Source organism: Aotus nancymaae, unplaced genomic scaffold (assembly GCF_030222135.1).
Source record: "Aotus nancymaae isolate 86718 unplaced genomic scaffold, 86718_ANA_hifiasm-v0.15.2.pri h1tg000038l, whole genome shotgun sequence".
In the NCBI taxonomy this organism is placed as follows: domain Eukaryota; kingdom Metazoa; phylum Chordata; class Mammalia; order Primates; family Aotidae; genus Aotus; species Aotus nancymaae.
In genome coordinates, this window is record NW_026988452.1 from 1,993,545 (window position 1) to 2,007,313 (window position 13,769).

At 42.5% G+C, this 13,769-nt stretch overlaps 1 protein-coding gene across 1 annotated transcript in view; it reads left to right on the top strand.

The window, feature by feature from the left end:
* The window catches only part of ULK4 (unc-51 like kinase 4), a 660,641-nt gene that overhangs the window by 359,442 nt on the left and 287,430 nt on the right, over nucleotides 1-13,769 (top strand). Inside the window, exon 32 of the mRNA XM_064360107.1 lies at nucleotides 7,972-8,077. Coding sequence (XP_064216177.1) covers nucleotides 7,972-8,077 — 106 coding nt within the window. The remainder of the gene's footprint in view (nucleotides 1-7,971; nucleotides 8,078-13,769) is intronic.

Below are 13,769 nucleotides of genomic sequence, written 5' to 3' on the forward strand. Positions count from 1 at the left end.
ACTGTAAACCAGTGCTCCCTGCCTTGGCCGGCAGTCTTCCAGATTTAAGCCCCACAGACGGAGACAGAGTCTCTGCCACTTTAGAAAGAGGAGTCTGGCAGCAGTAGTTGAGGTGGGGCTGGAAGTAGAGATGCCTGTTAGGAGGCTGTGGTTCCTACTGAGGATGCCAGTTGCCTGATCGTAGGTAGGTAAGTGGGAATGGAGAGCAGAGGATAGATGCAGGGAGGGGCTCGAGGGAGACTCCAGGCGACCCCATGGCTGCAGGAGACCTAGGGAGGCAGTGCCCGATGATTCCAGGTTTGTGACTGTGTGGCTGGGCAGCGTGTGGGGCCTCCCATTGAAAGAGGAACCAGAAAGGAAAATGTGAGGGCAAAGGGAGATGAACTGAACGTGGATTCCATTGAGCTTAAGCTGCCAGTGACACAGTCTTGTGAAAAGTCTTCAGTACTATGGAAATGTGTCCTCTTCCCTCGAAACATACTGATTTCACCTGAATACTCTGAGGACTTTGCTGAGCTTGGGTCAGAGCTCTAGGAATCTAGCCAGGTGAGAGAATGTTCATGACAGAAAGTGACTGCACGCCCCACCACATCCTGGAGCAGCACTTTGGTGCCACAGTACACGTGAGTGCACGGTAGACTCACGTCCTCCAGAGCAACCGGGAATGTGTTTCCGGAGATGTAGTTTAAGCGTGCATTGAGTAGGATGTGCTGTGTGCTTCTAAGATTGTGGATGCTGCATGCACAACTTGCGTGTGTGCTTCTCTCTCCGTTCTCTCTGGTTTCTCATCGCTACAATTAGTTGTGGTCTTCTAATTAGTTGTTAAATTTTGGCCTGAACCAAAGGCAAAAGAGAGTGACCATGGTGCCCTGTTACTTTTAGTTGTTAAAGGTGTTTTCTACCTTGACTATTTAGATCTTTACCAAACTTTTAATACAGATATCTGAAGTCTTTCAGCGGCATTTACACTGTCAGATATCAGAGTAAAGTAGAATGCCCTGTCTACGTGAAACTGCTTTGGGAAGGCTGGTCATTTTTTACTAGCATTTCCTTGCTGTGCCCTTGGTATTTCAGAGCTGTCCTCTTTAAGCACTGAAGCAATCAGTTTTGAGAAGGCTGATTCTTCAGGGTCCAGTGCTCTCCTGCCATTCATTTGCTGAAACTGTACGTTTTAATGAAGTTGTTTCATCTGCGTTGCCAAACACTAGGATTTTGCTGCTTCAATTCTAATTATCTCTGCTGGCAAATGCTGTTTTATTAGAGACCTGGAGTGTTCTGTTTATTAAAGGTCCACGCACTATGGTGTGAGGCACATGGCTTAGGTCAGCTGGGCTTTCGGGTTATGGACGAAGGAGTTAAGCGTTTTCGTCATAATCTGGAAGTGCAGTGGGGTTGCCTTTTGTGGGCTGTCAGTGGTGCCTCTTCTGTGGGCTGTTCCTCTTTGCCCCATCAGCCAGTGTGAACACAAGTGCCTGAATCATGTGGCTATTAATGGTGGCTCTAGTATGTTTTTTTCCTTTGGGGCAATGTGCTTATTCTTTTCTTCCCTGTAATTGCCTGATACCCACATTGTGCTTCCTGGGTTGTGCATCAGGCAGTGTAGTGACAAACACTGAGGGCTCTTGTGAAACTGGAAGACTGTGGTGGTGGGGGAAGGGACACGGGACACGTGGCCTGGAAGGGAGGGTGAGCATCACGTGACAGCTGAGATCAGTGTTTCTCAGGTTCTTTTCACCCCTGACGCTGCTTCATTCAGTTCTTCCCAGGTAACACGGTGGGTCCACAGGTGGTGTTGGTTAACCTGGAGTGTGCTGACTGGCCGGGTGACCTGCCCTCCACCCTCCTCTGATCAGTAGGCAATGCTTCACGGTGATTAGGGGCAAGGCTTCTGCCATCCCGTAAAGCAAATCCCAGCTTCACCAATAAGAGTTTGGCAGGTTACACTTGACTTCTCTAACCTCAGTCCTTATGGATAAAAAGGGTACAGCGATAGCCCTTGTTATGTTTTTGTAAGGGTTAAATGAGATGATGCAGGTGAAGTGCTTGGCGTACAGGCCGTGGCACGTAGGAAGTTCTCAGTACGTCATCAGTGCTGTCCTGGCCCAGCTCGGGCCCGTGCCGTGGCTCTGCTGGTGACTGTCCCCTCACGCTGTCCAGGAGGCCTTGTCACAGGTCCCCACCTGCTTCCATCTCTCCTTGCACGTATCAGGGCACTGATAGTGTAGACTCCTTGCTTTATTAATGAGCTGTGAAGATAGAAAAAAATGTAGATTATCAAGATTTTAACTAGTCTCCCATATTGCGCTTTTACCCTGGGACTCGGTCATAAATTTGGGGGAGTGGGAGGGGCGCTCCCAGAGGAGCATCTGATGATGAAATAGTCTTTAGTCAGAATCGTCCCTCCTCTCTGACTCTGGCCTGTGGTCTTTGAATGAAACATGTGTGCCCTTGTCTCTTTCCACCAGTCTTCCAGATGGGCCCAAGAGGGAATGGAGCCCACATATTCACGCTCATGTTTTCTCTTGTCATATATTCCTCTCCTCTGACTTTAAGAAGCAAATGTCATGGTTTTCAATGCACAATTTGCCCCCATAAGCTAATATGATTGTGAACGAGGAAAAACCTTATTAAAGTTGCTCAGATAAATAGCACAGTTTGATAAAAGTTAATAGAAGTATGCTTAATTCACATTTACACCTTCTCTGCTGTCCTCTGCGTGTATTGAGCATTCTTTCTGGGAAAATTATGCTCTAGTCCAGAGCGGTAAAGTCTCCCTCTGCTGTGTATGTAAGAAGACATAAATAAGAGGGAAGAGCAGGTAAAGATAATTCTGTATTATAATTTTTATACAGCCCTCACTTTATACTGAACAAAGTTCATGATATATGGATAGTCTATAAACAAACACAATAAAAAGTAACAAGTGTTTTCAGTTAATGTATAGAACAGAAGCGGAACACTTTCCCATGGACTGCTTATGGGATTATTCGTCTCTTTTTTTATTCTGTGCATCAAATACTTTTTCCTAAGCACCTCTAGTAATAATGTTAGTGGGGAAGTTTGATAATCAGAGTGTAGCTTAGTTTTTTTTTTTTTTTTTGAGGCAGAGTCTCGCTCTTGCACCAGGCACCAGACTGGAGTGCAGTGGTGCGATCTCGGCTCACTGCAACCTCCGCCTCCTGACTTCAAGCAATTCTCCTGACTCAGCCTCCCGAGTAGCTGGGACTACAGGTGCGCACCACCACGCCCAGCTAATTTTTGTATTTTAGTAGAGACGGGGTTTCACTATGTTGGCCAGGATGGTCCCAATCTCTTGACCTCGTGATCTACCCACCTCGGCCTCCCAAAGTGCTGGGATTACAGGCGTGAGCCACCATGCCTGGCCGAGTATATGTTAGTTTTATACCCCTCTGCAGATCGAGTAGTGGGGCTGGCAGAGGCCTTTATTCTGCAGCGACTCTGGGACCTCCAAGCAAGGAGCCCTGGGACCCTATTGTTTGGGATCTGATTCTGCGTTCTTAGCGTCCAGGGTTAGTTAGCCGGGGTTTGGAGAGTTAGCTTTTGTAGTAAAGGAAGTACCTATGTCAAGTGGCACTCACTCGTGAGTGGAGGAGAAGCTGGAGTATTGGCTTCAGAACGAGCAAAGTAACTGCCAAGCGTATTATAGAAAATGGGCATTTAGTTACAGAAATGTGTATCTCAAAGAAACAATAGCTTTATTTCCAGTAAGACTGACCTATATTTGCTGACAGATGGGTCTTAGGAGCAGTATGTGTCATTTTACCAAATGGGACCAAAAATAAAAGATTTATTAGCTTCACTTTCTTCATAAGAATAGGTTTTCTATGTATCGTTAGTTACTTTATCACGAATAACGTGTAGTGTCATCTTGGTGCTTCTTAATCGCCCTTTCCTTCCAACCAACTGTAAGAATAATTAGATGAAATTGGCGGCAGACCACCACTTCCACATTAATCTTCTTAAGCTGGTGTCTGTGAAACATTCAAACGTTAACATTCACCGCAAAAGTGCTCTTAAGCGTGTGTTTCTGAAGTTCAAAATTTAGTCATCAGTATTTGGAAGGCAGACACTTTATCTTGTGTTAAGCAATGGCATACATGGCAAAACCCACACGAAATCAAGTGGCTCTCATCAGTGGAGGAACAAATCTGCTGAGAAAGCGGTTTCGGAGCCAGATGCAGTGTGGGTATTTTTGTAAGCCTTGGAAACCACCTGTCCAATCAAGAGGTTCCGGGATTCTCTGCTTCATGTTCTCACTCTGATACCCAGGCTGTTGGAAGCCTCACCATCTAGAAGGTCACAGGGCAGAGGAAAAGACAGGATGATAAAGCCGTCACTGGCTCCTAGTGCTTCTACCCACGTGAGTTTAATTGGCCAGGGCAAGTGTCAGTTTCATCACTAGTATCATTTTCCAAGCAGGCAGGGAAATGACATTCTACTATATACCTAGGAGAGAGAAGTGGGGAATTTGTTAGTCATTCATAATGACTAACTAAACAAAAAATGAAGGGTGATGATTCAGATGGAAAGCTGGTTCCTTGAAAAGTCTGATGGCTTAGATGAAACTTTGGTGAGGCCGATCAAGAGAGAGGACACAGTGTAAAGGCAATGTAAACAGGGTCAGGGAAGTTTTGTGAAGGTGTAATGGAATGCTCTGTGGGTTTATTACAGTATGTTTGAAAAATTTGGACATTATAGATCGTTTTCTAGGAAAATAGAAATAACCAAATTGGGTCAAGATGTTGTAGATGCCTGAGTAGAAGTGTTTAGTTTTAAAATTTCTTTTTAAGGTCTGCTGGTGTGATACTGTGGAGTTTATATTTGATCGTCACCCCTGTTTCCTAGCATACAGCTCCTAAAATCCTTAGAAACTGTCTTCACATGCTGTCTTTTTGTATGCTAATGAGTTGATGGCTGGCATCCCCTAGGGTAGCTTCGGGATGATGACTTGTCACCTGAATGACCAAGGCAACATTAGAGGGCTGAAACCTTTCAGTCCCAATCCCCAACTTCTGGGAGGGTAGAGGGGCTGAGGTTAAGTTGATCACTCATGGCCAGTGTTATAATCAGTCTTGCCTACATAACAAAGCTTCCATAAACCCTAAAGGACCTAAAACGGAACCCTAGAATTCAGAGAACTTCCAGATAGCTGGATACGTATGGGTCGATGGAGGGCAGTGGGCCCAGGGAAGGCACAGGCGCTCCACACCTCTTCCCCCATGCGTTGCACTGTGCATCTCTCCAGCCACGTCTTTTGTAAAATCCTTTATAGTAAAATGGTAAACATGTTTTCCTGAGTTCTGTGAGCCTCCCTAGTAAATTAATTGAACCCAAAGAGGGGGTCATGAGAACCCCAACTTGATGCTGGTGGGTCAGAAGTTCCAGAGGCCCAGACTTGTGATGAGTGTCTGAAGGAGGGAGGGGTGCGTAGCCTTGTGGGACTCAGCCCTTGCCCTATGTGGTCTGATACTATCTCCAGGTACATAGCGTTGGAGTTGAAGTAGGGAACACCCAGCTTGTGTCAGCTGCAGAATCGATTGCTTGCTTCGTGTGTGGGGGAAATCCCCACACATATGGTCACAGAAGTCTCCTGTGTTGATTATTACTGAGTGAGAGAAGAGAAAAAGCTCTTTGAGTTTGTGTGTGTTTTTCCACAAAACTGGTAGAAATGTACGGAGGCTAGTTGCTTTTGTGAGTGAGTTCTACCAGATCTCCTAGAAACAGATATTACATGCACAATAAATATTTTTGGAATAAAATGGATGGACAAGGTTAGCGTGAGATTGATGCTAAAACCAGAAGAAGGCGTCACTCAAGTCAGTATCACTTATGAACATAGGTGCAGCAATCCTAAAGCAGCCAAGCCCACAGGGTCTGGAAGTGTGTTAGGAGAGGAAGCACGTCTCTGCTCCTTCGAGGCTTTGCTCAGATGTCTTTTTCTGAAGGAGCTATGCTTGCTTGCTCTGTTTAGCATTGCGGCTTCCCCTGCAGCGCTCCCAAGCCGCCTTAGCCTGTTTGCTGTGACATATCTCATAATTATTTAGTATGTCATTTATCGTCGTCCCCTCCTGGTACAAGGTAAACACCATAAGGGCAGGGCTTTCTTCTGTCGTGTTCACTGATACACGCCGACTACCTAGGATTGTTGGTGCTTAGCATTTGTTGCAAAAATGACGCATCCTGAATGCAAAATAGGATCCTGGATTGGATTCGGGAACAGAAAGGCCGTCAGTGGAAAACGGCGCCACTCGAATCGTCTGTAACTGAGTTGTTAGTATCGTATCAGTGTAACTTTCTTAGTTTCGATAAATACGACAAATGTAAGATGTTAACATTAGGGAAACCTGGGTGATGGGTATATGGAAACTCTGTAGCTTTATAGAAGAGATTCAAAGATACTAAAGTTATTTCAAAAGAAAAGCTTATTAAAATGAGAGATACCAAGAGCCTTTATTTAAAAAGTAAAATGAAATTTGTTAGATGACACCACCTCAGTGAGTCATCCTGACCACCCAATTTCAAATCACGTGCGGCCCCACCGTTGCCCCCTCAACCTTGCTTCCCTGCTCTGCTTTCTTCTTCTTTGCCAGCGTATTTGCTATCTTTGAATACATTATACAGTTCACTTATTTATTATGCTTGTCTGTTGATGTGAGGATACGGGACTTTGTTCACCAGTATACCTCACGTGCCTACCACAGTGCCTGGCCCAAAATAGCGATATGTGAAAAACAGCCCCACAGCAAACCACGTGTTCTCTGGGCGAGGGGTAGAAAAGATGAATAGGAAAGGGTCTAGATCAAGCCTACTAATGAACATGCTGGTTGCTTTTCGGGGTTGGACTAGATACTAGCAGAATAGCATGGGGAATGGGCACAGGACTTGGAGTGGGCGAGTCCTCGGTCTCGGCGGGCGCTCAGAGTGGGCGAGTCCTCGGTCTCGGCGGGCGCTCAGAGTGGGCGAGTCCTCGGTCTCGGCGGGCGCTCAGAGTGGGCGAGTCCTCGGTCTCGGCGGGCGCTCAGAGTGGGCGAGTCCTCGGTCTCGGCGGGCGCTCAGAGTGGGCGAGTCCTAGGTCTCGGCGCGTGCTCAGAGTGGGCGAGTCCTAGGTCTCGGCGGGTGCTTACGGGAACTGAGAGGAGCTCCACCTTACATCTTGGACCCCCTGTGTCTCTCTTGCCTCATCCTAGTTCCAGACTGCAAAGACTTCCTCTTTATTTTTGAATTATATGAAATTCAATAATTTCATTTATAATCTGTGTTAATTGCTTAAGTTTTAAAAAATATTCATAGCAATGAAAAAGGGAACAAAAGAAAAACAAGTTGTTTGTAAAACCCTTTAAAAATTACAAAGAAATTATTTTGCCTTTAAAATGAGAAATTAAGACTAAAGAATTACCTATTTTCCATTCTCCTTAGGACCTAAGTTACTCCCCACCATGTGATGTTAAGTGTTGAGCAAAGCAAAATTCACAATTCACTCTTTTTGGTCCAAATGTAGTTTATTGTGCTGAAGGAGTAATATAAATCGGATCAAATGTACTAAAGTGGGGAAATATCGGTACCAGGATAATATTGAAACTGCAGAAATAGTCGCTTGAAGTAGTTTTCATTTGTGATCTCAAACTCATCTTCAAGCACGGTCTTCTGAGTTCCACATACTTGAATTCGTTTGCCGCCCACCTAAAGCATGGAGGACCATGTGGCGTCTCAGCTGAAGGGCAGGGGAGTCCGTGCTGCAGCACTGGTGTCTGAGTTACCCTCCCTCCCAGCTCACTTAACTCACTGATGGGATTTGCCTTAACACAGAAAAATATGCTCATTAAAGTGCATAAAGGTAATCATTTAACCTTGTGCAAAGAATGAAACAATGGAGATCGTTTGCTCATTTGTCTTTATGATGATGTGATTGTATTTCTGTGTGGTTATGATGGAAATTATGATCTGTTGCAGGAACATCAGGAGAGCATTCTGGGTAACACCATGCAAAGTGTGATTGCGTTACTCAACAATCTAGTTGCCTGCAAAGATTCGAATATGAAGCTACTTTATGAACAAGGTAAATGCTTCATAGAATTACTCTCTGATCGAGTTTTGCCTATTCGTAAGTTTCTTCATCTTATCTAGCATGGAGTCTAGAAGTACTATTTAAAGTTGATGAGTCAAAATAGATATTTAATAATTTTTAAGTCATATCACTAGCAAAAGTTGGAAGTGTGGGATGGTTTCTCTAAGTTAATTTATTCTCTTTAATGGCATAAAGTCAGTAGGCATTGCTTAAAAATGACAAACCAAGTAACAGAAGTGTAATCACAGCATTTAGACTGATTGGTCTCTGTCTTCATCTGTTTTCTGTTGCTGTAACTGAATACCTGAGACTGAGTAATTTAAAAGGAAAAGAAATCTCTTTTGTACAGTTGTAGATGCTGGAAGCCCAAGATTGAAGGTCTGTATCTGGCGAGGGCCATCTTGCTGTCGGAGACTCTTTGCAGAGTCCAAAGGCAGGGCAGGGCATCACATGGTGAGGGGCTGAGCTCGCTGGCTCAGGGTTATCTTCCTCCTCTTATGCAGTGACTGATGTCCCCTCCTAATGACCTCCTCTAATCCTAACTGCTACTCGAAGTTCTCACCTCTAATACCATAGCTGGATTTCCCATCCTCTTAATGTCATTTTAACGGGGGTTAAGGGTCAGCATGAGTTTTGGAGGGGACAAACATTTGAACCCCCTAAGACTGCCAATCAAAATAAAAACAGATATGACCAAAAGCACCTTGGAAAATGAAACTGGATGAATTGACAGTGGTTTACTTTATATCTTATGCATGTCTGTACTGTTACAATTCTAAAAATCATGTTTACTCGTGCATTACTTAACTACAGCCATGTGTTCTGAGAAATGCATTGTTAGGCAGTTTTATCATTGCAGAACACCATAGTTTTCTATGTAGCAGGCATAGCCTGCTACACACCTACGCTGTGTGGTATGACCTGTTGCTTCTAGGCTGTGAACCCGTGTGGCATGTTACTGGACTCAATACCGCAGTCAGTTGTGACACAGAGCTGTAAGTATTTGTGTACTGAAACATAGGAGAGGTGTGGCAAACATATGACATAAAAGATAAAACACGATACACCTGTACAGGGCACTTAGTATGGATGAAGCTTTCAGGACTGAGTGAGCCAGAGTGGGTGGCGAGTGAACGTGGAGGCTGGGACGTTCCTGTGCACTGCTGTAGACTTTATCAGCCTGTGTACTTAGGCTACACTCAGTATATAAAAATATTTTTCTTGTTCTACAGTAAAGTAACCTTAGTTTGCTGTAACTTTTCATAACTTAAACATCCATTTCTACTTGTTGACTCTTTTGTAATAACACTTAGCTTGGAACACAAGCACATGGCACAGCTTTATATCCTCATTCTGTAAGTGTTTTTTTTTTTTTTTTTTTTTTTTTTTTTTGAGACAGGGTCCCATTCTGTCACCTTGGCTGGAGTGCAGTTAGGCGATCACAGCTCACTATAGCCTTGAACTCCCTGAGCTCAGGTGATCCTCCTGCCTCAGCCTCTCTAGTAGCGGAGACTACAGGTGCATGCCACCCTGCCCAGCTAATTTTTCTGTAGAGACAGGGCTTGATCATGTTGCTTAGGCTGGTTTGCCTCGGCCTTTCAAATGCTGAGATTATAAGTGTGAGCCGCTGCACCTGGCCACTTTTTTCTATTTTTAAATTTGATTAACTTTTTTAGTTTTTCTAAGACGAAAACACACACATTAACCTTCACCTAAATGGGATCAGGATCATCAAGATGTCACTAGGTGACAGGATATTTTCAGCTTCATTATAATTTTATGGGGCCACCATTGTGTATGCAGTCTGCTGCTGACTGAAGCATCATTATGCAGTGCAGGGTGGTATAGACTCCTCTTTCATCTTAATGGAAGCTATCACCGGAATCCTTCACAAAAATAAGACTTGGGACAAAATCTGCCACTGAATAAATTTACCAAGTCATTGTTTTAATTTCTGCCTGTCGCACCCCCCCAAGAATTTAGAGTTCTGCTTTTCTTTCTTTCTTCTTCCTTTCTTCCTTTCTTCCTTTCCTTCTTTCCTTTCTTTCCTTTCTTTCCTTTCTTTCTTGACAGAGTCTTGCTCTGTTGCTCAGGCTGGAGTGCAATGGTATGATCTCGGCTCATGCAACCTCCACCTCCCGGGTTCGAGCAATTCTCCTGCCCCAACCTCCAGAGTAGCTGGGATTACAGGCAGCTGCCACCAGGCCCAGCTAATTTTTGTATTTTTAGTAGAGATGGGGTTTCACCATGTTGGCCAGGCTGGTCTCTCTCGAATGCCGGACCTCAGGTGATCCACTAGCCTCAGCCTCCCAAAATGCTGGGATTACAGGTGTGAGCCACCCCGCCCGGCCTAGAGTTCTGTTTCTGTGTGGTTATTATATTTCAATGCTGGTAATATTTTTTTCCTCCCCTAAGAAAAATATGCACTTACCCCCAGTGATAAATATTGCCAACAGTTGTGGGGCTTTGGTACGTAGAGATGTTTATTCTTTCACATAGCAACATCCTGTTCTTCTTTATGGATGTAGCATAATTTATTTAACCAGGGCTCTAATGATAGATATGTGCTGTCTCCAATATTTTGCTGTTACAGACAGTTCTTCAGTGAATAGCTTTATACATATATCCTTTCACATGGGAGCAGGAACATTTATAGGAGAAATTCCTGGAATTGGAATTGTTAGATCAAAGGATAGATACATATGTAATTTTTGTAGATATTGACAAGCTGCTCTAAGTGATGTGCCAATTTAGATTTCCACCAGGACACGTGAGATTGCTTGTCTTCGGATTTAAGAGCGTGTTTTGCCTCCCCATTTGTTCAAGACGTTTTTACGTCCTTCAGAGATGTTTTGTAGTTTTCTTTATATAGGTCTTGTGCATTTCCTGTCAAGTTAATGTCTTCCTAAGTATTTTATATTTTTTGCTTTCAATGAAAATGAGGACTTTTCTACCACTATGTATTCCAATTTATTTTTAAATTATTTTACTTATTTTGGAGGCAAAGTCTCACTGTGTTACCAAGGCTGGAGTGCAGTAGCATGATCAGAGCTTATTGCAGCCTAGGGCTCCTGAGCTCAAGCGATCCTCCCACGTCAGCCTCCCAAGTAACTAGGACAACAGGCACATGCCACCATGCCTGGCTACATTTTTTTTTTTTTTTTTTTTGTGGAGACAGCGTCTTGCTGTGTTAACCAGGGTGGTCTCAAACTCCTGGCCTCAAGTTTATCTTCCACCTCAGACTTCCAAAGCACTGGTTGGTATTACAGGTGTGAGCCACCATGCCTGGCCATAGTTTGTTATTTTAAATATGTTTGAAAGTTTTTTATTTCTGTATATGCACTTTTGTACCTAAGTTAATTCTTTTATGATTTTTAATATTAATAGTTTTTAGGTGATTTTCTTCGTTTTCCAGTCATATAACCCTAATAATTGTAAATAATAATGGTTTTCTTTCCAATTTTTATGATTCTACTTTTCCCCTCTGGTCTAATTACAAGACTCAAAGAGGGTGGGGTAGAAGATGTCTTGGATTTATCTGCGGACTTTTTTCTGGTTAAGGAGGCACTTGACTATTTTAATTTTTGTTTTCTTTTTAAATTGGGAATAATGACTTTTGTCAAGTGATTTTTGGCCTCTATGGAAATGATCAAATGATTTTCCTTGAATCTATTTATATAATGGATTATATTTAATAGGTTATCTCATATTGAACCCATCCTGGTGTTTGAGTCAGTAACCACATTTGTTGATGATTTAGAGATCTTTAATTGTGCTACTTTAGTTCTTTGTTAATAATCTTTTTAGGATTTTTCATTGCCATTCATTGGTCTGATTGGTTTGTGATTTTATTTGTTCATTTTTGATGGGAGAAACACATTCTTTGCCCAGGTTTTAATATTAGTGCTATATTGCCTTATTAAAAAATTTTTTTTCCTCTTTCTGTATTTCTGGAAAGTTCACGTATTATTGAAATTATCTACTCCTTAAAAGTTCAGTAGAATTTCTTTGTGAAGTCATCTGACTGGTGCTCTCTTTTTGCAGTATGATATTAGTGATAGCTCTGTGATGCTTTTTCTCTATAGCAATAATGAAACTTAAAAATTTTTCCACGGGAGTTCACTCATGATTTGGCTCTCTGTTTGTCTGTTATTGGTGTATAGGAATGCTTTTGATTTTTGGACATTTATTTTGTATCCTGAGACTTTGCCGAAGTTGCTTATCGGCTTAAGGAGGTTTTGGGCTGAGATGATGGGGTTTTCTAAATATACAATCATGTTGTTGGCAAATAGAGACAATTTGACTTCCTCTTTTCCTAGTTGAATACCCTTTATTTCTTTTTCTTGCCTGATTGCTCTGGCCAGAACTTCCAATACTATGTTGAATAGGAGTGGTGAGAGAGGTCACCTTTGTCTTGTACTAGTTTTCAAAGGGAATGATTCCAGTTTTTGCCCATTCAGTATGATATTGGCTGTGGGTTTGTCGTAAATAGCTTTTACTATTTTGAGATACATTCCATCAATACCTAGTTTATTGAAGGTTTTTAGCATAAAGGCTGTTGAATTTTGTCAAAGGCCTTCTCTGCATCTATTGAGACAATCGTGTGGTTTTTGTCTTTGCTTCTGTTTATGTGGTAAATTACGTTTATAGACTTGTGTATGTTGAACCAGCCTTGCATCCCTGGGTTGAAGCCTACTTGATCATGGTGGATAAGATTTTTGATGTGCTGTTGGATTCGATTTGAAGATTTTTGCATCAGTGTCCATCGGGGCTGTTGTCCTGAAATTTTCTTTTTTAGTTGTGTCTCTGCCCGGTGTTGGTATCACGATGATGTTGGTCTCATAAAATGAGTTATAGAGGATTCCCTCTTTTTGTATTGTTTGGAATAGTTACAGAAGGAATGGTACCAGCTCCTCTGTGTACTTCTGGGAAAATTCAGCTGTGAACCCGCCTGGTCCTGGACTTTACTTGGTTGGTAGGCTCTTAATTGCTGCCTCAAACTTCAGACCTTGTTACTGGTCTATTCAGGGATTCAGCTTCTTCCTGGCTTAGTCTTGGGATGGTGTAAGTGTCCAGGAATTTATCCATTTCTTCTAGATTTACTGGTTTATGTGCATAGAGGTGTTTGTAGTAATCTCTGATGGTAGTTTGTATTTCTGTGGAATTGGTGGTGATAGCCCCTTTATTATTTTTTATTGCATCTACTCGATTCTTCTCTCTTTTTTATTAGTCTGGCTAGTGGTCTATCTATTTTGTTGATCTTTTCAAAAAACTACTTCCTGGATTTATTGATTTTTTTTTTTTTTTTTTTGGAAGGGTTTTTTGTGTCTGTCTCCTTCAGTTCTGTTTTGATCTTAGTTATGTCTTGCCTTCTAGCTTTTGAATTTGTTTGATCTTGTTCCTCTAGATCTTTTAATTGTGATGTTAGGGTGTTGATTTTATATCTTTCTTCACTTCTCTGGTGGGCATTTATTGCTGTAAATTTTCCTCTAAACACTGCTTTAAATGTGTCCCAGAGATACTGGTACGTTGTGTCTTCATTCTCATTGGTTTTGAACAACATCTTTATTTCTGCCTTCATTTCATTATTTATTCAGTCGACATTCAAGAGCCAGTTGTTCAGTTTCCATGTAGTTGTGCAGTTGTGAGTGAGTTTCTTTATCCTGAGTTCTAATTTGATTGC